This window comes from Heliangelus exortis, chromosome 18 (assembly GCF_036169615.1).
Source record: "Heliangelus exortis chromosome 18, bHelExo1.hap1, whole genome shotgun sequence".
NCBI classification, from domain to species: domain Eukaryota; kingdom Metazoa; phylum Chordata; class Aves; order Apodiformes; family Trochilidae; genus Heliangelus; species Heliangelus exortis.
Genome location: NC_092439.1, coordinates 4,874,933 through 4,900,255, shown reverse-complemented (window position 1 = coordinate 4,900,255; position 25,323 = coordinate 4,874,933). Strand labels below are relative to the sequence as shown.

The 25,323-nt window shown below is 36.5% G+C and overlaps 1 protein-coding gene across 4 annotated transcripts in view; it reads right to left on the bottom strand.

Annotated features, from left to right (window-relative positions):
- The window catches only part of ANO3 (anoctamin 3), a 104,273-nt gene that overhangs the window by 39,341 nt on the left and 39,609 nt on the right, over positions 1 to 25,323 (bottom strand). For 2 of the 4 annotated variants that reach the window (XM_071762170.1, XM_071762172.1), the window contains exons 2-7: positions 12,653 to 12,865; positions 11,679 to 11,750; positions 9,506 to 9,642; positions 3,658 to 3,810; positions 2,355 to 2,455; positions 212 to 256 (exon numbers count right to left, since the gene is read on the bottom strand). In XM_071762170.1, the coding sequence (XP_071618271.1) occupies positions 212 to 256; positions 2,355 to 2,455; positions 3,658 to 3,810; positions 9,506 to 9,642; positions 11,679 to 11,750; positions 12,653 to 12,865 (721 nt within the window). Of the gene's footprint in view, positions 1 to 211; positions 257 to 2,354; positions 2,456 to 3,657; positions 3,811 to 7,770; positions 8,009 to 9,505; positions 9,643 to 11,678; positions 11,751 to 12,652; positions 12,866 to 25,323 lie in introns of those variants that run through there. The other 2 variants (XM_071762171.1, XM_071762173.1) reach the window with 2 other exon arrangements.

The following is a 25,323-nucleotide window of genomic DNA, read 5'->3' as shown; positions in this document are numbered from 1 at the left end:
TTCTGCATTTCTAAAAGAAGAACTGGCAAAGCTTTCAAGTGCTGCATCTTGTTACAGATGAATATTTTAACACTTTGGGCTAACATATTTTGACTTTTCAGGAAAATAATGTAATTTCCCGAGTTCTCTGGATAAATTTACAACTGCGAATGGATTTTCTGTAGCAGGGTGACTATCTGACAAAAATAGAAGCTACACATCACCCACCAACCTGCCCATGGTTTTGCTCCTCCAGTCAGTGTAATAACATTTTTTCCTGAAAGAACAGCAAAAATCAGCTGAGAATAAACAAGTAGGAGACAGCTGAAAAGGAAATATACATTATAAAAGAACACTGGACATTTTAAAACATGCATTTTCATAGGCAGAAAGGTGAAAAACACTTAAAAAAGGCAACTGAAATAGAGTAATTCATTTGTAAGACACCTATCAGGGTATTTCATGTGGTCTTTCTTATTTCATGAAATTAATTTTAGAAGAATTAGCAGGCTACTAAATGTACACTCAATGTATTGAATACCACAACACTTAAGCTATTAGATACTATCTGCATTGCCTCAAGTGCCACACCATCACCTTCCCCTGACATTTTGCATCCAACTGAAGAACAATACAAGGTCCTAAAAAAAAAAAAAATAAATCTAAGAGTATTAACCACAACAAACAACTTTTATGTTCTCAGTTCTTTTTTTTTTCCTCTCTTCGACTGTCACATCAACTTAGAGAAACAAGACCAGAAATTCCCCATTAAGTCTGAGAAGAGTTTATTTTGTAACTATACAGAAACCTGTTTGCTGGAATGTAGTATTTTATGCATCTAGTTTTATTTCTTTCATTTTTTTTTCTTACTTTGCTTAAATCCTCAATCCCAAACATGGGGAAGGGCTTTTTACACAGGTGTGTACTGAGAGGCCAAGGGGAAATGCTTGAAGAGGGGAGATTTAGGCTGGACACCAGGAGGAGACTGTGAGGGTGGTGAGACACTGGCACAGGTTGCCCAGGGAAGTTGTGGCTGCCCCATCCCTGGAAGTGTTCAAGGCCAGGTTGGATGGGGTGGTAGTAGAAGGTGTCCCTGCCCAAGCAGGGGGGTTGGAACGAGATGATCTTTAAGGTCCCTTTCAACCCAAAGCCTTCTCTGATTCTATGACTTGGAATGCTTTCCAAACGTTGTATTTTTCCCAAAGAGCATTACAGAACTGTGAAATTACTAAAATGCTTAAGAATTCAAAACACTGTAAAATCCTATTTTGTGACTTCAGCTATCAAAAGCAAAAAAGAGCTATTTTTAATTGGATTCTAGATTGTTTATGCATACACAGATGCAAGCTTTTCTATATGGTAATGTTGTCAAGTTTTATTCAAGCTCAAATGGAACTCCAATAATATTCTTAAACATATGGAAGGTGACTTACAGATTATTTTTTTATGGGAAACACTTTAAAGGCTTCATAGGATGATGTGGAAACTATCAATATAGCAGTGTCTATTTGAAGTAAGTTTTGAGCAAAGGATGCTTCATGACGACTGTTTCTGGCTTAGGACCAATGGAAATGAGCCACACTCTGATAGCTGAAATCAGCAGGGACATGAAAGACACAGAACTTGGCAGAGCAAGTGAGGAAGGAGTGCTGGAAGGGTACTTGCCCTGAGAGTCACACAGCTTTGGCATTTGGATACCACTTTAACTCCTGATGAGGTTTAAAGCATGCTAAATACTTTTTTCTCTCTCTGGAAGATTATTAATCGACTTGAAAGGGACACTTTCTCCTTTAAAAACTTCTATATTATTGCAGGAGATATCAAACTGTCCAACAACTAAGTATCAAGTACTTATTACAAAAACATATAACAGAATTTATTTATTAAAAGGAGCTCAGTTTAGTTCATTATTCTGCAAAGAGAAAGCCAGAGAACCAAGAAATCAAGGCATCCAATCTTCTCTGAAGTCTGCCCCCTATGAGTTATCTCAGAGACACCAGAAGACACCAGTTATCTCTGTCACTGGACTTGCCTTTGAGAAAGAATTGAGAAATAACATAAAATGGTGGAGAATACTTGAGCTTAGATGGAGAACACCTGAAACCAAGGACATCCAAACCACGTGAACCAGTAACATTATTTTCTAAAGACAGGAGCTGAGTTTGACTTGGAAGATAAGCCTGAAAACAAATACCCCAGGCAAGTGTGAAAAGTGAGTATTGCTTGTTTCTCCTCTCTCCATATCACCTCAATAAATTAAATATAGGCACACCTGGCCACAATGCAGCAATGACTGTATTTAACCTTAAGATAAGTAGCAAAGTGGTAATAGGAAGCATTAAATGACAATTTTCTTATAATAGTTTCCACAATACCTGAAAGGCATCCTGATGTTCATTCTTTCTGCATATTTGCACAATGTTTCCCATGGACAGTGAATTTTAACAAACATGATATCATTGTTTGTAACAGCTGGCTGTAAAAAGGGTAAAAAATAAATACATATTAATAATTCAAACCCTTATGGCATTCACCTTTCTAAAACATTCTTCAGGGTCGAATTCTGTTTTTTAGGCCTGAGCTAGACAGAGGAAAATTAATATTTTCATATTTTCTTTCCAAATCTTGTAACATGAGTAAATTAGTCACTATCAAAAGGAATTTGTAGGACAGAGCTTTGCTTATAAACAAAGCAGAAGTAAAGGAAAGTTTTGTGCTACATTTTTTTACATGGAATAAATGGATTAATTTTAAATGCCCTAAAAACCATCTTAGATGAGAAGTTTGAAGACCATTCTGTGTGTCTCCCATTTGAGGAAGCAAGTGCTCAGCTGCTAGAGAAATAAGAACAGTGAGAGAAGGCTGCAGGTTCCATTCTGCCAAAATGGTAACTTTAGGGAATGGTTAAGTAATTGCAATATCTGCTACGAAGTTATAAATGTAATTTCTGTATAACTGAGACTTTTTTTGTGAAATTACAAGGAATACTCTACACAAATGTTTTTCATCACTGATTTATTTACACATAAAAGCTTCAGAATTATAGGTTCCTATATTTTTCTTTTCCTATGAACACTTCAGTTCCACGCCCTTTTCCTAGATGTATGACTAAGTTTCTATAAGTAAATTTTTTGACAGAACTGAGTCTGATTAAAGTCTCCCCAAAACTGGAATGGTTTGATACGTAAACGTAAAAGACAATTTAGTTTGAGTTAATAAAATTTAAAATGTTCAAAATTTTATCTGCAGGTCCATAAAGTCATGTCACAGTTCAATAATACTAGTACCAGGATTTTCTTTTTCTTAGTAGATGTGGATAAAAAAATACCAATGGAATTCATAGATGTTAGATATTACAGCAACAATGGGAGTTACTGAAACTTCTGCTTTTGCAAGCATAAGGAGCTGGCACTTTTCCTTTTCTTCTGCACTGCACCTGCTCCAAGTTAGAAGTTATAATTTGGGTGGTACACGTGTGTGTGTGTGCACATGTACAAGTGTGCATCCCCAAAACATGTTAGACACATGCTATCAAACATCTAAGGATTAAAAAATCCTGACTGGAAGGGCTCGTAAGATTGCCAGAAATAGCTTATAAACGAAATTAAGTTTGACAGTAACATAAAGGGTTTTTTTTTGTTTGTTTGTTTTTTATACCACATAGGTTACAGGACTCACCTCTCGTTCTAACATCAACCCTTCTGCTCTCAAATTCTTCTCAAATGTGCTCCTTTTTTCTACCTGGAGACTTGACTTTTTGTAGACCAAAATGTAATCAATGCGTTTTTTGCCATCTTTAAAGAAGAGGCCTGATGATGCCATGGGGCCAGTCTGCAGAAATAAAATAAAAATATACTAACTATGGCATAAAAAGCCTCATCACCAATTATGTGTAAAACAGAATTTCCAAAAGCATGGCAACGCCCACATGTCCAGAAGATGAATATGTAGGCTAAGTCAGAAGAGCAGGCAGTTCACAAGCATCAGTTACTCAAGATTTCAAAATAATTAAAACAAAGGAAAAGAAAATAGCTCCACAAAGCCTATATTCTAGCTATTTGTTGCAGCTGTGGAAAAGCCTTAAAATTATTGTATGGATACAAACTTCTGCTAATCCTTACTTTCCCATAGGAATTAATAAAGTTTAAAGAGAATTATGTTAAACCAAGTTCCCCAACTTTGTACCTGGGTAAATTTTATACAAAAAAACAAAGACCAAAATTAAAACAAAACAAAACCAACCAAAAAACAAACAAACCCAACCAGCCAAACAAACAAACAAAACCAAAAACCAACCAAACAAAAAACCCCTTACAAAAGGAACATTTTTGTATTTTCTCTAAAAGAGAAATAAATGTAAAAAATTGAAAATGAAGCACTCCTGATTGGAATGCTTTGCTGGCTGTTCCTTTTGAAGTGCTTTTTCGATGTCATGTTAGCAATGTTGAAATCTTGTCTAGTTCCTTCCCACCATGCTTGCAAACACCAGGGATTCTCTGACCTTGCTATGGAAAAGCCTGCTTTCCATGCTGCAGGCTGGTTTTGCATTCTGTGTTTTGCATGACTCAGAACAGGCAGTGACTGGATCAGCTGGTGTCAGACTAGGAAGAGCTGGAAATGTGGAAAGGTGAACCAAGAAACTATCATCACCTTCTGGAGAATGCAGCACTTATTTAAACATGAACAAACAGCTGGTGATGGAGTCGTCTGTCTCTTCCAGATGCCACTTTTAGAACTCAGCTCCAAGGCACTCACCTGCTTATTTATTTTATTTTATTAACAAGCCTGTAAATGCACCATGGCTGCAAAAATCTCAGTTTTGTCCCACTTGGCTAGAGTTATGTTGTCACTTGCAAACTCTGCTTCAGGTGCAACCACCCAGATGCAGAAAGAAGTCACTCTTTGGAACGAACATCAGAGAGGTGACAAGGAAACTTATTTCAGGCAAAAATTCAAAGCACTCAGTGTGAATTTAGCCTAGGAAATTAGTGGTGTAACTTGGCTTTAGATTTGTAAAATGAGGTCAAGGGAAGTGAATACACCAACTGACTAATACCTGGAATACAAAAGATGGATGCATGCACATAGCTGTCCCTCAGGATGATTCATTAATACCCCAAATTTGCAAGATTTCTCTCTCCAAAATCTTTTATATCAAGGTCATTTTCTAAGAGATGTTTTAGAGAGAGTAACAGATGAGTTCAGGGATATTAAATCATGTATAAGACAGAAGTAGCCATGGAAACAATTCAAGGAACTGGAGCAGGAATTTTGACAAGAGATAATAAAATCTAAATGTAAATTCTTGGGCACGGTAACTACTGAGAACTGCAAAATCTACATGAATAGCTTTCCTGTTTCCTGCCTATTTCTCATAAAAGAAAACTTTCTTCCAACATAATTTACTATTCTTCAAACTTGTTAAGATGCTATTAAGTAGAGCAATGACTGGCTGATTCATGAAAACCACCTGGGTCATTTTGATTACTGATTCTCCCTAATACTGTTGTGATGAACTTTGCATGAAGATCTTCAGCAATATTCACACTGAGGGATCCACCATGTCTTTACATTCAGAGCTTATGCCTGAACTCTTATGCTTAAGTATTTTCTGAAAAAAAATAGCATTTTTGATACTAACTCCAATAGGCTTATTTTAATGAACAAAAGTGAGATTCCTAATTAATACTTGCTTTGTTTCAGGATGTTTAAAAATAAAATCTGGGACCTCAGCAAGGTGACAGACTTTTAAATTACATGGAATTATCTGTGAAAAAATTTAAAAATATTAAAAAATAGTACTACACTTATTTTTTTACATTTTAAAATGCATATTCTGAATACAAGTATTCTAAGGTGTGCCTTATGATAAATTATCTAAGCACATGACTAAGTCAGCAATCACCTTTTTGTGCTGGAAAGGCGTTGGAATGGATAAGTAAGAAGTGGATTTATGCTATTCATCCTTTCATTTCCTTAATTAAAAAAAATACAGATTGATTTATTTTAGGTGTACACCATTTTGGGGTACTTTTCTTTTGCAAATAGCCATGAGCATAATAGCATAGGAAAGAAAATTGGGGTCATATTTGGATATGCAAAGATAACCAAACTATCTTGAGCACCAGAGACAACACAGCCTGGTTAACATGAGAGGCTGCCAAAATTACCCAGGTATTTCTGTGGATATTCCACTGCACTGCACAGAAACTGGTTTTCTGAACAGAGAGGAAGATTTCCAGAAATAACCAAACTTCCTACCAAAACAGCACTTTAATTTTTTAGGAACAAACCTAACAACTACTAATTCTTTTGACAGAAAACATTTTCTTTTTTTTTTTTTTTTTCTGTTCAGACTTACAGAGTAAGCACAAAAAGTACATTTATATACAATGTGAAAAATACAAATCTTATGCAAAATTTTGCAAGCAAGTCTGTTCTGTGGTGCTGTATGAGGAAGCAGCAATGGGGGATGTTTGCAGACAGGAGGAGGCTTGACATTTCTCACACTTTACCATTTCTATTTGCTCTTAAAGTCTAATAGGGAGGCCTTAATAAGAAGCATACTGACATGACAACTGAAATTTTTTCCTTAAATGGTTATTTTTTAAAACTTTCATCTTTATGATAAAATTATTTACTGCTTTCCCTACAATTGCTGAAATATTTTCTGGGTTATCTTTTTCTTTTTAAACAAAATCTCACAGCAGATGAAAACCATGCACCAGAAGCATAAACATGAAGTGAACCTTCACTGCACTTTACCATGTCATTCTATTCTGAGATTATGACTGTATCTGTTATCATTCCTTTTAAAATTTATTTTCTTTTGTGTTATTACACTGCATTTGCAGGCTGCTCCTTATCTTCTGGGTTCTTTCTATTCTCCTTTCCAGTACCCTGTTGTCAGCTGACAACATCTTGTTCTGATTTATACACTAAAATGTTTTCATTGCCAGACCTTTTCCTTCAGCACCCATGCCTGACTTCCACTGAACACAGGAGTTGAGTGAAATAATGTATGTGAAACTAGTAATAAATTGACAGAGTTAGAACATAGCACAAAACTGTGCAACTCTGAAAGTCACTGACTTAGGAAAAAAGAGTAGAAAATAAAATATTATGACCAAAGAGCATTTTTATTCTGCAGCTATTACATTTAATTTATTCCATTTTCAAAACCACCTACATTAAATTCTGTAAGCAAAGCATTATTTTGCAGGAGACAGAAGAATAAATATCTTTAAAATCATGAAGAATACAATAAAAGGAGATTATGAGTTACAAATCATGAACAAGGAAACAAGAAAAGAAGACGATTATCAAGATGAACATTGGGATACAGATGCTATATCAAAATTCTCTGTTTCTAAAGCTTTAGAGCTGCAGCAATACAGATCAGCTTTATGGAAAATGACACTTCAGGTGTGTGATGTGAAACACTAAACAACTCCTGAAAAAAAACCCCATATATCTGCTTTTACCATGTCAGCACAACTAGTTAGTTATTGCTGAAGTATCCAAGTAGCTCATCACTGAGACAGATAACACTAATAAATAGCAATTGCAAACAGCTTTTTAAAAAGGTTTTCCCTGACTCTCTAAGGTGTAAAACAAGCCTTCCAAACAAGCCTAAATAGGAACCATCAGCAAGAAGAGAATAAGAAACAGCTTTTATTCTTGGACTTTTTGCCAGGGCAGTGTTTCTCATGTTCATTTTCTGGCTGGACTGAGAAGCCTGTTTTAATCATGATAGATCCGTTTATTTTCCAGATACATGAGAGTACTCACCAGCTGTAAAGTTGTAGAGCTGTGTTCTGTGCTTTCAACTGGATCAAAAAAGAATCAGAAGCCTCCTTTTGCTGGTCTTATATCCATTTTGGCAAGAAGTTTCCCTTAGACTTCTTCCACTAATTGCCACCAAGACTTGTACAACAATCCAAAGGCAAAATAGAAAATTTCTTTTCTAATTTAAGGCTAATCTAAACCCCCACTGCCTTTTTCCTGGGGAAGCAGGCAAACAGTAAACAGGAGGAGAATCCTGCTTGGTTGCCTCATTTGCAAAACCAGAATAAATGCAGGAGGAAGTCTCCAAAGTAAATGCTGTGAGAAAAGGAGTTGTCGAGCCTAAAAGCCAGATTTGGCTTTGGAAGACTGTTTTGAAACTCTGAAGCATTTTCTTCTGTAGGTCAGGACAGAGCAAGACTGAGACATAAAAAGTGCATTTTTGTTTAAACTCCATATAAATACAAGGCTGCTCTTTAAACTTTGACAGAAACTTAGCTTGCTGGTTGCCTATAAACTTTATATCAATCCTGAATGCTGGGACTGGAGGAAACACATCTAGTCATCATTTTGTTTTTACATGAAAATATAAAAATATTTTTGCTTTAGCACAATGAAATGCCTGTTACTAGTTAGACATTATCTTTACTTCATTTTTTGGTAGCAAACTTCCTTGTTATTAAAAACATTTAGATCTCTATAAGGTAGAATAAATTCTGCAGATTCTGCATTATTTTTTCTGTCTTTTGAGCCATAAAGTCAGACAAAGCCATAAAATCTTTGTCTGACTAAGCAACAATATCAAACAGGAACATCCATTATTATTTCTGCCTTGCAGAAACAGACAAAATGTGAACACAAGTTCTCATTACAACAGTTTAGATTTAAATATAACTCTGTCATTAACAAGGTTCCATTTCCATTTGTGCAGATTTTCAATCTGTACATTAACTGTAAACCTATCTAAAAGTTATTAAGTGGTTGTTACTATTATACAGGCTTTTTTTCTAAAAGCATCCCATGCAAAGAAGCCTCAGAGAACACATCAACCTGCTTCCTGTGTTCCAGAATCAGTGTGAATACAAGAACAAGCCTTACAACACTTACACAACTCCTGTGAAACATGTACTTTGGACTGAAAATTTGTTATAATTCTTTGCTATTATACTGGATGAACTACTATAGAAAATGCATTGTGTTGAGTTTTATCTGGTGAGATGGTTTTTCCAGTGCTTTGGTTGAGGTTCCTGAAAAATAATCCTATACCCTCCTATACATAAAGTGAATTTTCTCACATTCAGTGTGCCTAAGTACCATTTGGATTTTGCTTAGAAGGAGAATCCTACACTTTAGATCATTTATGACTACTACATTTTCTAAATAAGTAAATGTAGTTCTTCTAATCTCTCCTAATTTCTTGAGGTCTCCCATCTGACATGAAAACTGGAACTCCTATGTTCATATTCCATGCAATATAAATTTTTTGAAAGAAGGGTACTGCCTTGAGTTGATATAAACCATTAGAATCCTTGATTCTAGATAATTTTGGTTGGTTTTGGTGCAGAGAATCCAATTCCCTGATACTGTAGGTCAAAATACAATATGAGATCCAACTGAACTTCTCATGAGATGCTTATGCACTAAAGTTGCAACTAATTTAATTCCTTGAAAATTATATTTGAAAAATATTTCAGCACATGTTGACAATTCATAACATTTAATAAAGATTTGTGTGCATTACCTTTAAAGATGATTTAGTCCGAGATTCTGTTTTCTGTCTGGCAAGCTTGTTCTGAATAAGCAGGGACTGATCTGTACGAGCATCATAATTTCCATGTTCTGAATCATCTGTGTATGTGTCTTTGTCCTTCCCTGTGTCTGAAGGATAAACAGAAGAAAACAGTGGGCTCATTTTTGAGGTTATAGTGAAGAGAAACTAACAGAATTGTTACAGCCACAACTTCACGTTCATTTTAAGTATCCACTTCTCATTAAATTTTATTCTACCCTATCCTTTCCTGCAGAAGTTTTCTTGAGATGGTTGTTTGTCTTGAACTAGACATGACTTCTATTTTTAGTAGAAGGGCTATGAAAACTTTTTCCTGTTAAAATTCAAATCAAAAAAGCTGACAACATTCATCAGAGTAGTTAAAAAAACACACAAAGCAATATAACCAAAATATTCAAACGCTTTTGTGTTTGACTCACAATTTTCAAGACTCAAAATGTGTTATTAAGTGGCCATGTACACAATTCAATTTTGGGTCTTTTTAACTGCTTGGCTATCTTTTCTATCACACTTTTCTGAAAGGCCAAGTGCCTTTTAGTTTTCTGACAGATGATATGTTCTGATTCCTCTGTAACATGCAATCCACCAATATATTTTAGATAACTGTAGTGTAGGACACCAAAAGGTTTTCAAGTGAAATATGGCATAGTTGTGGAAAGGAAAATGAATATAAAAATTATGCCTAAATAGTTTCTGTTTCACAAAATTTGATAGGATAACTCGTGACTCAATCCTTTGAGCCCTTATACATTTAGGGATAGGCCTTAAGCTTTATCAGGAATGAGATTATTGGTAAGGAAATAAATCCCCTTTTGTCCTAATTTTAGTCCTAGAAACAACAAATAACCTGGAGAGGGTGTAACAACACCTGGATAAGTGGCAGTAAGATGGATTTAGGACTTCCCTTTTTATTCTGTTGTGTGCCTAAATAGTATATTGTATTCATGACACAGAAAGTTTGTCAGTTACCTGCAAATTTGCATTTATATATCAAAAACCACCATAGCAGACAAGTGCAGGCTTTTCTTAATGTAGAATTTCTCTTGTGTCAACAGCCACTGGGAGCCATTACACAAAATATAGGGAGCCAGACAGGTTTGGAGGAGTTTGGAGGAGTTAAAACTGTGCAGAATTGGTACAGGCAGATTAAATGCTTAAATCTCTTCAATATTTTGACCCTCAATATTAAGTCTGAAGATTAATCCTTCCTATGTTTCAGACAGCTCTATGCCCATAACAGATCACACAGCTTCTTCCCCAGCTCTCCAGGAATGAACCAGCCCTAACACAGGAGTGGGACAATTCCATCACACACCTGACATAGGAAAAAAACTGTCTCAATGCAGCTTTTCAGCCACCTCACAATGCAGTCAGAACAGATGAACACTGAAATATTTTGAAAATTGGATTTGTAGGTAGGATGCTGTATGCACATGGCCAGGGAGTTTCAAAATTAATTAACTTTGGAACTTGTGAATTACTACTCATGTGTGTATATAGAGACTCATTTTGTAGTTGCAAGGTTGGAAGTAGTCTGAGAATAACTCTTTTCTTACTTTCTTTTACTTAATTAAAGCATCAAAATGCCATCAATGCAGGTACTAAATTGTCCCAATTATAGATACTGTTTTTTGTTGTTTTTTTTTTTTTTTTTTGCCAGATTGGACCACTTTTTATACATGAATATATAAAGCAAATATACATGAATAGCTAAAGCAGAAGCAACCACATGATGACTGCAGCTGTGACAATACTGAAGAACATGATTATCCAGGAGTAATAACTGAATAAGAATATTTCAAAGGAATTTCAAATACCTGTTTCCAAGAAGCTGTATTATGAAGGATTTTCATGGAAAAGTTACATTGAATTAATAAAGAAATACTTCTCTGCCTTTAGCCCCTATTTACTGTTAGTCTAAAAGGTGAGAAAGTATCAGAAAATTTATGGCACCATGTATTGCTTTAGTCACATTTAGGCTCCTCTTTCCAAAAAAAAAAAAAAAACCCAAATGAAAAACAACAAAGGCAGCTCAAAGTAAGTACAGCCTTTCCACATTTAAATACTTCAAGAGCAATTGAAGAAGCATTTTATTTTTACTATTTCAGTTCAGACATAAACTTACCTAAAAATGGATCGGTGTATTCTGTATTAGACAGCTTAAGCAAGTTGTTTTCCAAAGTCTCCATCACTTTAGCTGGAATAAATGCAATATTCATATGAGCATTCAGATGTATTTTGAAAGTAAAATAAACTTTTTAAAGCTGTCGGAGAGTCAAATGAAAAACTTAAATCTGAAATTTTGAAGAGTACTTTCCACTGGTGGAAAAAAGAAAAAGACCAGGGAAGACTTTCACTCTACTCTGGAGAGAAGTTTAACTTGGTGAAATAATGTACTGGAACAACAATTAGTGCCTACAAACATTAAGGAAGGACTTGCCAGCCAAGTTAATTTATTATAAAAAAACCCATACACAATTGGCAAGAGTTGGCACCAGGTGACCCATACAGTGAGTGGGATCTCCAGCTGGACAAATCAGTGTGTTAAGGCATGTTCACCTGTCAGCACAGGAATCCCAAAACAAAAGCATTTCCAACACAAGCTAAAATTCATAGGGATTTTCTCATTTTTTTCTCATTTCCTCCATATGACTCTTTCCTGATTCTGCTGTTCATGAATGAATGAATCTCCTGCTACATGTCCATGCTTGAAGATATTTCTTGTAAAAAGCCTAATATTTACTTTTTCTGACTCTCTTAAGACAGACTACAGAAAGACTTCATGCTCTTCCTCAGCATACAGGAACACTTCCTTTTATTATTTGCATTGAAAAGGAAACGATCTTGTAATTCAAAAAATAAAAGAAAAATTAGTTTACACCTCCCTTCAGCTTCTCCGAGCTGTTTTGCACAACTTCTGACATCCCTCCAGCAGTTTGTACATATTGAACCAAATCAAAGCTTATCAGATGCCTCTATAATTTCATGAAAGATGTTAAAAATTTATATCTAAGACAACAGAGGACTTCAAATGATATTCCTATAGATACCTTCCATTCCCAATGTAGGAACAAACTCCTGAAAGAGAAAAGCTCTTACCTCTTTCTGACACCACATCCACTGTAGCTGTTGATGTTCCTGCACTGAGAGGTTGAGGTGGAGGCTGTGGCTGCACCCGATTTGGCTGCAGAAATGAGGAATGCTTGCTCAGGCTGTGAGGATGTGTTTGGCTCTGGGCTAGGCATGGCATAGATCTTCTAGAGGGTTTTAATGGGTGCTCTTTCACTGTCTCACTCTTGCTCGTATTCATACCTGGAAAAACCAAAAGAAAATTAACACAAATTCTGTGATATTAGACATTGACAGCCACAGTTTGGAAACACAGAACCATTCTGTCTGCTGTGAAAAAACTCACTCCATTCCAGCCAGACCCATTCAGAAGTTCATGTCAGCAATTTTTGCTGCTTTCTTGTTTAAATGCCTCAAGTTGTTCCACCAAGAACAAAACAAAGCGACCTCTGAGACAGTGGTGCATTTCCTGAAAAAGTGGCCTAGATGGAAACACACCACACAAGAAAAAAAAAAAAGCCCTCAAAATATCTGTGAAATATTTATTAAAAAATGGATATTTACATAAGCAAAGATTACAAATATACATTAATATTAACCTCTATGAACATATAAGGCAGAGAAAAAAAAATAACACGAAGTATCTCTGGTTTCAATGCCAAGAAAAATTAAATACATGGGGTTTTCTATAAAGAGTCCTAAAGCCTCCTGTCTGTAGAGGATCAGCAGATCCTTTCTGATTGCTTAACACAGTGCCAGAGATCCTCAGCAGATGAGTGTAGAGTCTGTTGCACTACACTATTTCTCTGCTTGACAGCACAATTTACTCTGCAGCATGTTCTTCTAAATCTTAGTCTCTCAGTGATCTATGTTACCTCTTGCTGAATGTGCTAGAAAGAAGAAAGCAATCTAAACATTTCTGCTGCCTGGAGTGCCATAAACTTCCACGTAAATTTCCCCATCAAAAATCTGGAAGGATGTCACAAGTCTCCCTCTTATGCAAAACTCAACAAATGTGTTCACAAAGATCTTTTGATTAACAGGATGCTGCCCATATTTAACTATAATAGCTAGGATTTAGAAGGGTCTTGCATTAAAAAAAAATATCCCCAAGCTCACAGAATGGGCTTTCCTTCAATCTAAGTGTCCCTCTGCCAAGAAATACAGAACTTCATTACCCCACTGAGGGCAGTCCTGCAGCACAGGAACTCTTCTTGGCCAGCCAGGTTAGGTATTAATTTAATATTGAATTAATGTAGATGGAGGTAAGTTTCTGTTGCCTCAGAATGTGCCACTGGGGGACCAGAAAGGTCTCTGCTTCTCAGTGATTCTGTAAAGGACAAGGTGCCAGCTGAGTACTCACTGGGCTGTAGCACTGATGATGGTGTGTTCAGAACACAGAACTGCACTGACACATCTGCTACCTGCAGGTACTTTCTGAGGAGTATTCTTTGCAGCTCTTCCTAAATGGTTATGTTTATTACATCAAAGTCTGTAGTAGTCAGATATATAAATAAGTAATACAGAACAATGTGTAAAAAGATGTATTTCTTAATTGTTCTGGATGGCTTTATGATCAATTTCTTAAGCAATGATGTGCTGTCAGTAATCATGGACTATGCATAACTATTATTGTTGCCAAAATAGACCATTTCTTGCATCTCTATCAGAGTCAGTGTATGTAGCAAGATGAATCCCTTTGTTACCCAAAAAAAAAAAAAAAAAAAAGATAATGCAAATAACACACATTACCATTCAAACTGAACAACAATTTAAGTGATGCACATAAAATGAGTGTATTCCTTTTATGAGGCACTGCATCAGTTTAAGAGAAAATTACTCCTTTTGTTCTCTCTCTATTTCTCTGTGTCACTTCTAGATTCCCAAACACCTCACTGCAGAGAGTGAGTCACAGCAAAGTAACCTCTGAGCACATTTGCTCTTCACTGGTGGTCTGATTTACCTTTGCCATTCACCTTAATTCATTCTCTGCTGCTCTGTCAGAGCCTGGTTCTGTGTCAGATGCTACCTCTGGTGGCATTTGCTGTTCCATGCCAATACTTACCCAGCTCTGCTGGCACACAAACAGCTTTTGGTTGGCATCATCAACTGGGTAACTAAATTGATCTACTGAAATTAGTTTTATTCCTACCCCTCTGCTTTATAGTGTTTTTTTCTAGAATCTGTACCTTTCCAACCAGAAAATGACAGCTTTGGTACACCGACCTTGCTTTTACAGGAATATTTGGATGTACAGTAAAAGGCATGTATACACTGAGGAAAAAAACAATTTAAAAAGCACATACTCGTTTTTATATTCTTATATTCAAACTGTATTTATTGGTTCTTTCCCTACAAAATATTCCTGTGAGACTCAGTGTGAGTATGGAAATGAGCATAGCACGACTATACAAATGTCTGATGCTGGAGAAAACAGTTGTTCATGTTTATGGTTCAGCCAGATCCTGCCTTTTATTTTAGCTTTTCTGCCTTGGAAAGTGTTCTTTCCAAGGGGAAGCTGGGGATTCCTGCTAAGTAGGCAAATTCCTCTATGGCTCAAAGCCAGAGTAGGCAGCTGGACTACATCTTCTCATGGCTTCCTGGCAGAGCAGACAGGAGACAGAGCTATGAGCTTGTCTGATGGCTAAATCTATGCAAAATTCAATGCATGCTCAACACTGTGCCAATCAAGAAAGACTCTAAATAAACCAGCTCTCAGATGCCTCCAGGTTGCAGCCATTAGAAACAAATAAAAAATTATTTTGTACCTCGTTCTGAGGCCTACAGAAACAGACAGGTGGTCATTTCTTCAACATGAAAAGAAAATAATGACTGCATTTCATTTGCTCCTAATTTTAGGTGAGGAAAGCTTAATAGCTGTTCCACACACACTGTTAACCAAAGCCTGGACCAGTGCTAATTTCAAAAAGAACAGCCCAGTAACTATTGCCCATTTAATCCAGCATAAACCTTAACATAAACCAGAAGTAGCTACTATGTAAGCCAAATCAGCTTTATGGAGATGTGCTATATAATAATGTCCACAATCAGCACCAGCAAAATGAAGGTCTTATCTAATACTTGTATCATCACAAGTTTGCTTGATAAAAGCACCTTCATAATTGTAAAAAGAAAAAAAAATTCTGTAAAGCCTTTGGCTTCAAATACTGTACATCACTAATCAAAAAGAAGTATCATTTATAACACATAATAAACAATACCAAAAACCTTTGAGATTTGGTAAATCTCAAATGTTTCTGTCAATAGAATCATCATGATTAGAATACTTAATCACATAAAAGATGAAGAAAAGCTTGCAGTGGTTTTCATGGCACTTAATTTTAATGTGAAAATATTTCTACAGTATCTAGTAGGAAACAGCTAATTCTGAAGAGCATTCAGTTTTCAGAACTCAATGGATGTAACAGGTAATTACTGTAAATTAAAAAGCTTACTGATGGCACCTGCAATCTATGAAAGAAAACTTAATGTATGATAATTACTCTACTAAATTGTGAGAAACCATTAAAAAAAAGATACTTAATAATAAAGAAAAATAATTTCAGAAACAGCAGGCGTTTTCTTACATATTTGCAATACCTCAACAAGTACAAAGAGTATTAAGTTTCACATATTAGATGTATTTGAGTAAGTTAGGAATGTACTCCTCCTTTCATTTTTTTAAATAAAAGGTAGAATCAAACTGGACAACCTCTGATTACATATTAAATTCTCTCAGGAAAAGAACCCCAGCACGAAGTATTCTTAATAAATTAACAAGCACACTTAAAAAACCTCATCAAAACTGGAGCAAATTAACAAATCCTTTTCTTGAGCAGAAAAAAAAAATAAATCAAGACAAACATTAAACAGGGGAGAAAAAAACCTTCAGGGATGAAGTGAATGCTGTCTAACTTCAGTAAGGCTTTCAACATCATCTCCCACAGCATCCTCATGTGCATTAGGAAGATATGAATGGAGAGTGGGGTGAATTGAAAACTGGCTCATAAATAGAGCTCAGAGGGTTGTGATTAGGAGCACAAGCTCTACTTGGAGGTCTGTAAAACCTGGTGGTCCCCAGGGATCAGTACTGGGTCCATTCCTATGCAATATATCCAAATGAAGGACAGTGACCCAAATGAAGGGACAGATTGTACCCTCAGCAAGTTGGCTGAGGACAGAAATTTGGGAGGGGTGGTTGACACCAGAGAGCTGTGCTGCCATCCAGTGCCCATCCTGGACTGGCTATAGAGTTGGGCAGAGAGAAACTTTATAAAATTGAAGAAGGGGTCCTGCACCTAGAGAGAAATGACCCCCTTCATCAGTACAGGTTAGGGGCTGACCTGCTAAAAAGCAGCTCTGTAGAAGAAGACCTGGGAGTCCTGGAGGACCCCGAGATGACCACAAGCCAGCCAAGAAGGCCACCAGCATCCTGGGGTGCATCAAGAAGAGTGTGGCAAGCAGGTTGAGGGAGGCTTTCTTCCCCCTCTGCTCTGCCCTGGAGAATTCCCATCTGGAATACTGTGCCCAGCTGTGGGCTCCCTAGTTGAAGAAGGATGGGAAATGCTGGAGAGCGTACAGCAAAGAGCTACAAAGAGACTGGAACATCTCTTTTAAAACAGGCTGAGAGACTTGGGGCTTTATAGTCTGGAGAAGACTGAGGGGGGATCTTACCAATGCTCATAACTACTTATAGGGTGGGTGTCAGGAGGATGGGAAGAATCTTTTTTCAGCAGTGCCCAGTGACAGGGCAAGAGGTAATGGGCAGAAGCTCAGGAAGTTCCATGTAAACATAAAGAGGAATTTTTTTACTTTGAAGGTAGCAGAGCTGGACCAGGCTACCCAGAGAGGCTCCATTTCTGGAGAAAACCAAAGCCAACCTGGAAGCCATCCTGTGCACTCTGCTCTAGGTGAACCTCCTCTAGCAAGGGGGTTGGAATTAATGATCTCCAGAGGTCCCTAACATTCTCTATTCAATACTACCAGCATATCATCAAAAGTCCATGAATCCCAGTTTTTCTATAGAAATTTTTTCAGATCACATTAAGTAATGTTTCCATCATGAAGGGAACAGGTCAATATAGAATCATTTAAGTTGGAAAAGACCTTTAATATCAAGACTAACTGTAAATCATAGATTCCAATATCGTTCCTATTAAATATTTCAGATGTAGCCACTTGGGTGAGTACAGCTCCTAGGCTGGCCAATAAATACATCCTGAATGACAGCAAGTGATGTTTTTCAATTTCATCCCACTGCACAAATAACACTGATTTATGAAGGTGTTTATGAAATAATATGAGGTTTAATGATATCATCAATCACACATTTAAAGACTGTTTCTATTAAATACCATGATTTTACATCAACCTTTTGCAGTTGTAAGTATTATGAAAAAAGGAACATAAAAGTAAATTGTAAATACCTATACTTGTACTCGCTTTTTTTTTTTTTTTTTTTTTTTTTGTCCCAAGTTAGACAAATAAGAACTTACCTCCAACCCAGAAGCACAGCTACTGAAAGGGAAAGGAATTGGTGGTATTATGGGAAAGTTCTCCAAGAAAACAAGGTCTAAAAAATATACTTAGTTCAATTAGTGATTATTAGGAAGGAAGGAAGGGTTTTTGTTTGTGCTTAGAAAGTCCATAGCTACAAAACATACAAAGATACCAAAGTGCAAGATTTATAGAAAAAGGCAATAGATTTATAGAAAAGATTTATAGAAAAAGGGTCTCTATTGAAACAGAATTAGAAATCTATTTTGGGGTTTCTGGGGGAATGGGAGTTTATTTTCTCATGTTCTCCACAAGGAAATTACTTATAGTGAAACAGATTTTAGTTTATAGATTTAGCATCAAAATGGAAAGGAAAAATGGATTATCTTTTTTTCAGGTATGCAAATTAAATGCCAAATGTTGTTTTAGGTACCACAGCAGTAAGGCAGGATTCAGACCAAATTTAATATGTTATAAAACAACATTCATATTGTACAAAACTTTGAGAGTGTCTCATAGTCACTGTTACAAACAAGATTATAAAACCTGACATTACCCAAGTTAGTGGGATGTACTTTTAACTTTTTTAAGTGAGCAATTTGCAGAGTGCAGCCAGTACATTTGAGCTTTCTTCCCAAAGGTAGGAGAAACACAGTTTAGAAGACAGGAACAGTTCAGACTAAGGGGGTTTACTTGTCATGAAAAGCAAAGACAAAAAAAGTGAATAGATTAAAGTAAATAGTGATTTCACTAAAGCTTTATGCACTACCTTTTAGAAAGTTTATCTCCATGAATGGCTTGTCTTACCTAATTTAAACCTTAATTTTAACAGAAGAAATTGGTGCCTGACTAATCAATAATACTTGTATGCAAACAAAGCAAAATATTTTTGTGCTTAATTGAGCATGGGAATTGCAAGGCTTCAGAGGGCTGCTGACTGCTCTGGATGATCTCCAAAGCTGTTACACACATGCCCACCAGAAAACATTAGAAATCCAGCAAAATATTCTATTTTCTCCCCCAAACCTCAATAGCACAGTAAATGTCTGGAAGGTTGTATGTCCTCATGAGAGTAACCTATTCCCTCATTCTTGGGCTTCTTCAGAAAATGCTTTCTCACAGCAGTCTCAGGAGAGAAGCACTGCTGCAATTGAGTTGATTTAGCAAAACCTTAATGAGGTTACAGAAAAAGAACAAAGTGAATTATTGCCTTTTATTACAGCAAGATAGGGCTTAAATGCACAAGGATAAAATGAACAAGTACCTAGGGTTTTGAGCCAGGTTATAATGTTTATTTGCTAGCCAAATAAAAGAGCAAACAACTGGAGCAAAGAGCCCAAGAAGGCATAAAACTCAAAATATTGGTTCTCTCTCTCACTTGCATATCCAATTGGCTCCATTCCCTTAGGAGATGAAAGGTTTGATAGCAAGCAACTCCTTTATAGGCAAGATTAGTTGTGAAATGTCTTTGTTTACCATTTGTCTTCTGCCACGTTTGGTCAGATTAGAAATCAACAAATTAGAAATTGTTAGAAGGATGGTCCTACAACCTAATCCAGATTATAATTGATGAAACAATGAAGTTGTTCAGCTAACACAAAAGGCAAGGCATATTAGCAAGTCATGTTATTTTATGTACTTAAATAAAAATTTAATAGGTATATGATTACAAAGTTCTGGTTTTGCTCACCTTTCTGCATGTATCTTAGCAGAATAATATCTAAAACCTGGATAAGATCTTTGATGCAAAGATAACTCATTGTGCAGAGCAAATAAGAGTTTTAAAAGCTGTTCAGCCATCAGAGTATTAATAACCAATATTCCTCAGACTTTGGTGCAAATCTGCCTGCACGTTAGTTCTGGAAGAGACTTCAACAACAAAAAATATCAAAAATTGACTCCTTCAATTTGTATTTTGATCCCAGAAATGGATGTAAAATTAGGAATGCCTGGTTAACTACATACACATCAGGTGCATGGTGCTGCTTCAGCTCTTGGCCTGAGCACTGCTGAGGCATTGAGCAACTTAATGAAAGAGAAGTCATTTATTTTGGACATTATATTTTCAGTCAGAAGCAATACTGCTTTATATATTCTCAGTCAGATCCGGAAAAACTCCCACCCACCTCCAGATTTCATCTATAGAGACAGACCTGGTTGCAATTTATACCAAATGCCAAGCTCTCAATCTACAAACCCATGAGTAGGTTGATTATATTTGGCTCAAAAACTGATGCCTGGAAAATTGCAGTTGAGAAAGGCAGTTAAGCAGAAGGTGCTCAGGACAGTGATTTAAATGAGGCCTAATGGATTTCCACTGGAAAAGTCATGCAATGAAACTGACTAAAAACCTGAATTCTTCTGCCAGCAGGAAGAGATACGTTGTGAAATAATATTCTGCTGGGATTACTGTACCTGAGTGTACTAGAGAATAACCAAAAAATGAGTATTGTTTGAAAAAAATATAAATGCTTTTTGAGGACAGTTAGTACATGCTCAGCAGATGGATTGGTGCAATGAAAAAGATGGTGGAAAATACAAATACTATAAGCTTTGAAAACAAGTAAGAAGAAAATAATAAAATCAACATCTTTTGTGACAAACAAACAAAAAAACCCGAATGAACTCAAAAATAAAAAAGAAATCAATGCTTAAAAACTCCTACAGTTTGGCTGCCAGGGACTTCCATTTTTCAAGTTTCATAAAATTTTCAATACCTCCATCCATTTTGACAGCAGGCTTTTTTTTTTCCTCCTTGCCCATTTCAATTTAGAAAAAAAAGAAAAAGAAAAAGCTTTATCTTTTTCAAAACATTGGTAAAAACATATTTGATAATGCTGAAAAGAATTCTGACATTTTCACTGAATAGATGTCTGGCCCACATGTTATAGAACAGGAGAGATGAATTTGCAAAAGCCTTGCTTTTAAATGAGCAGAAAAATACACCCACCCACGTTTGGTCACAGCATAACCTCCCAAGAATCTCTGTAACATGTTAAATAATTTATTCCAAAGCTTCATGCACTCACTTGCACACCAGTAGCTGAAGCACACTGCAGCCCTTTAGTGCAGCTTCAGTGATCCATGCTCTGGGAACATTCCCTGTCCACAGCACTCGAGAAAAACAACAAGGAATCCCAAGAAAACCAGCTGAGTTTCACACCAGATAAACTTCTTCACAGCTAAGGTTACCAAGCCTTACAATATAGTGCATTGGTACATGTTCAGTAGGATGTGCTATAGGATATCTGCAATTAAGGGTGCAGAAGCTGTTGGTATTCTGGGTTTTTTGAACTGTTTAGGACAGGACAATCTGCAAAAAAACCCAGCAATGGCATAGGAAAGAAATTCTGGTAATAAGTGACTAAATAAGAGTTGACACAATGTTGTACTAAATGAAAAATGTCAGCTTTTTACCATTTATGTTTTCAGTAATTTCCCTGACAACTTTTATAACCTTTTATTAGCTGCTTCTGAGTCAAGTCCACAAACTCCTTGGTGTCAATTCAACACATCAAGATCACACCAAGTTTACCTTGCTCATTAAAGTAAAATCATATCATTTTTAGAGCTGTCTTTACCAGATGACTCAGGAAAGTTCTCCAGCCTCTGGTACTCAAAATTACAAAACATACATTAGTCAATAGGATTTGGAGAAATACAAAAGCCTGGAGAGACTGAAGGAGCCCATCCCTGTAGATGTGCTCACATGGTGCTTTTAAGGGTTTGATGCAAGCAAAGCCCTTCCTGCAGCTGGCCTAATTTTTTACAATAGTTCCATTAGGATTCACAGCCTCCCAGGCTTTATCTCAGCAACCAAAAGTGTGCTAGAGGTTTTAACTCTTTCAGAAGGAAGCTGTGGAAAAAAGCCTAAAAACTTTAAGATATGACAGAAATGAAGCATCTGCAGGGGTTTGTTCTTTATTTTCTTGTGGGAACCCATAGCTGCTGAACTTAATAGTTCTACTGTTGAAGAAGACAAATGAGTTCACTGCTCAACTCTGTGATAAGCTCTGTGATAATCACTCTGTGATTAAGTCAATAATCAGAAAAAAATTTCATATGATGTTTCACATGAGGATTTTATGGCTCAACGTGAGAGGCAGTCAATTAATCCCTGGATTCCAGAATCCCTAAACACTTATTGACAAAAGTGACACTAATGGCATCAATGATTTTTGTGCAGAATTTATTATGTATTTATATGGTCTCTTGCATTTCAGAATGCCTCTAAATTCTGCTATGATACTAAACACATAATAAAAGTACAAAAATTTTATATAAAGGTGATACCAAGAATTGCCATGATTTATTTGGTGGTACATGAGAAATTTCTCAAGTGTATGAAGTGTAAACTCAATTTAAAGGAAATCCATTCAAATCTGCAAAAGGAGAGGAAAAGCAGTGAATCACACTGAAATCACTCAGCTTTTTAAATGGACTTGTGAACTGAAATTGTATTACTCATTACTTTGGGGCAGATTTGTGAAGATTAGGGTTCAGGATCAGAAAAAACAAGGTTTCTTGCATTTCTGTCACTGACTTTATCTCTGATGAATGGAGAAACATTCCAGTTCTCCTGCATGGAGGATTGATTCCAAGCCTATATACACTGACAATTATTCACTGAGGAAAAACAAAGGTCACTGTGAATTCACTTTGTGCTCACTGAAGTGGGGATTAAATCTTCACTCATCTGATACTGCTTTTCTCTGTGTACAGGAGGGCTGAGCTCAGTGTTTGAAAACCAGCCACAATCTGAGCAGATAGCAAGAGTGAAATACTACAATCCTACTCCTACATTCATATAATGTGCCTTTTTTGTTGTTTAAGGCACATATACTTAAAGCTGTCAATTTTGCCTTCGGAAATTATGATTAAGGGTATTGTAACAGATGATGTTTGAATTTAATTCTGGCTGGAATTAGTAATCTTCAAGCCTAGATACACAATAAGAGACTTATAAGAAAATTTAGAAGCTAAGTGCCATGCAGGAAGAAGGCAATCTGCTCTATCCTTTATAAAATATTTAGAGGTAAAACCCGTTAAAGATGACTGGAGCAGACACTTTGTAGCATGGTTCACATTTGGAAAAAAAAAAAAAAAAAGAAAAACCTGCTGCGTTTTTTTCCTTTTTATCTCCTCATGTTTGTAACAACTTGTGCTGTCCTTTTTTTTTAGCATTAAAAGCTAAACCATCAGTTTTAGAAATGGAGGGCACATGCCATGCTTCATTCACCCGGGACTGATAAGATTGAGTAGTTCTGTAGATAATGTGCTTTTCCAAAATGAAGAAAAACCAGCTGCATTCCTTTCCAAAACCTCTATTCCCACCTTTCTGTCCTGTCTCTCAGCTGCAAAGACTGAAGCCCAGCAGCAGCTTGGTACAGAACCCCCTGTTTGCTGTCAAACTCACCTTCATTACCTGCCCTGGCAAAACCACCCAGCTGTGTAAGGAAGCAGCCAGAGCAATGCAAACAAGCTCCTGGCTTTGCCTCTCCAGAGATTTGAACCTCCAGCAATCACTCTTACCCTAAAACATGGTTCTGTTTCCTTAAACTGTGAATCAGTTGATGGCAACAACCAAGCCAATAAATGTCTTCTAAAAATACTTATGTGTGTGTAAAATTTACGTGTCCACTTGAGCATGACTTTTACAGTATCAAAGCTCTCAACAAGGTGAAAGGAGAGAAATATTGAGGTCTAGAGTTGTTCAGTTAATGTTGGAATGTAGCATTAAAGGAAGTGTCATCATACAGAGGGAAGCTCTTCCAGCAAAATCTTAATAGAAACATAAAATCAAGACCTCTCACTAGAAACTGGCTCTTGTTTTCTGAACCATTCAGACTGCACAATCAACATCATTGACCATTGCCTCAGATTCCAAAAATTTTTTTACAAAGAAAAAAAAAAATAAATTACACGCTGCCTAAAGTGAGAAGCTTTCAGAATTTGAGTTCAGCTCATTTTCTGAGAATTTCTGCAAGTCAAAAGTGAAATGCCAGATACTGGTTCTGTTTGCAGTCCAGTATCACCATTGCTCTGCTCAGTTAAATGCATGCTGAAGGCATCAATACAGGAGTATTGCAGGAGTGCAGTCAGTAAGAACAGGACTCAGCAAAGGAATTCCAAGTCTAAAGAAGTCTCTGCACAGAGCTGTGTTCAGATGTTAGCACAGAGGGTGACTGCTGCATTTTGATGGGGTGTTCATGAAGAGAAAACACAAATCAAGCCAATGCAGAGTGTTTTAAGCAAACATTTCTTATTACTCATGAATGTGCAGGTTCTGTGAGTTCCAGTGTTATTTTTGCTGTATTATTGCTGAGGTGATAAGAGAAGGAAGAGTATTCCCAGAGGAATACTAGGAAAGGAGAAATGCATGGGTTAAATTTGGAAGACTGGATATATCCTTGTGTTCAATTTACTCTCTGTCTCCATTTCCACATGGAAAGGAAATCTATTCTGGATGGCTTTTTAAATCAATTATGCATGTGTTTTTCAAACTCTCTTGTTCGGCAGACAGGTAAGTGCCCATGCTTTTGAGAAAGGCAATGGCAGCTGGTGCTTGGCATTCTGCCAGACTATCTTTAAAATCTGTTCTTAGTCTTACAAGCTTTAATATCACCCCCTGAGGAGACTTCTCTCTGACTTATAGCTGCTATTCTGTAACTCATTCTCCTTTTGCATTTTCCTATAACTAAGAACAAAGTAGATCTGTTCAGACTCCTTAGTGCCCACACAAATTATTATACTTGCCCTCCTAAATAATCCTTTTCTGTGCTTGTATTTAAAGAATTGGCAGAGTTCTATCTGGTGTCTGGGAAGGAATATTTTGTATGCTAAGCACAGTTTTGAGTAAAGTAAGAGACATCTGTTGCAGATGTAGTATTAGACAGTGCTCAGAACTAAATCCAACACTTCCTCCTTTCCTGGTACGTTGTTTTTGCAAGAAATTGGATGAAATATGCCACAAATGGGATGTGTAATGTGGTATAAGTGATTGCTATTAGTATTATTGGGTTAGGAGATACAGTATTAATTCAACATTAATTCAACATTTCATCAGCTAGACCAGAATGCAAATTTTAAAAGAAATGTATTTGAACAACCTGTATTTGGTATGTTATCATTAGGACTGATTCCTTGCAATGTAGGCAGCCCAAACTACTACTGTGTATGCAGCACCTACACTGGAGGTAAATAAC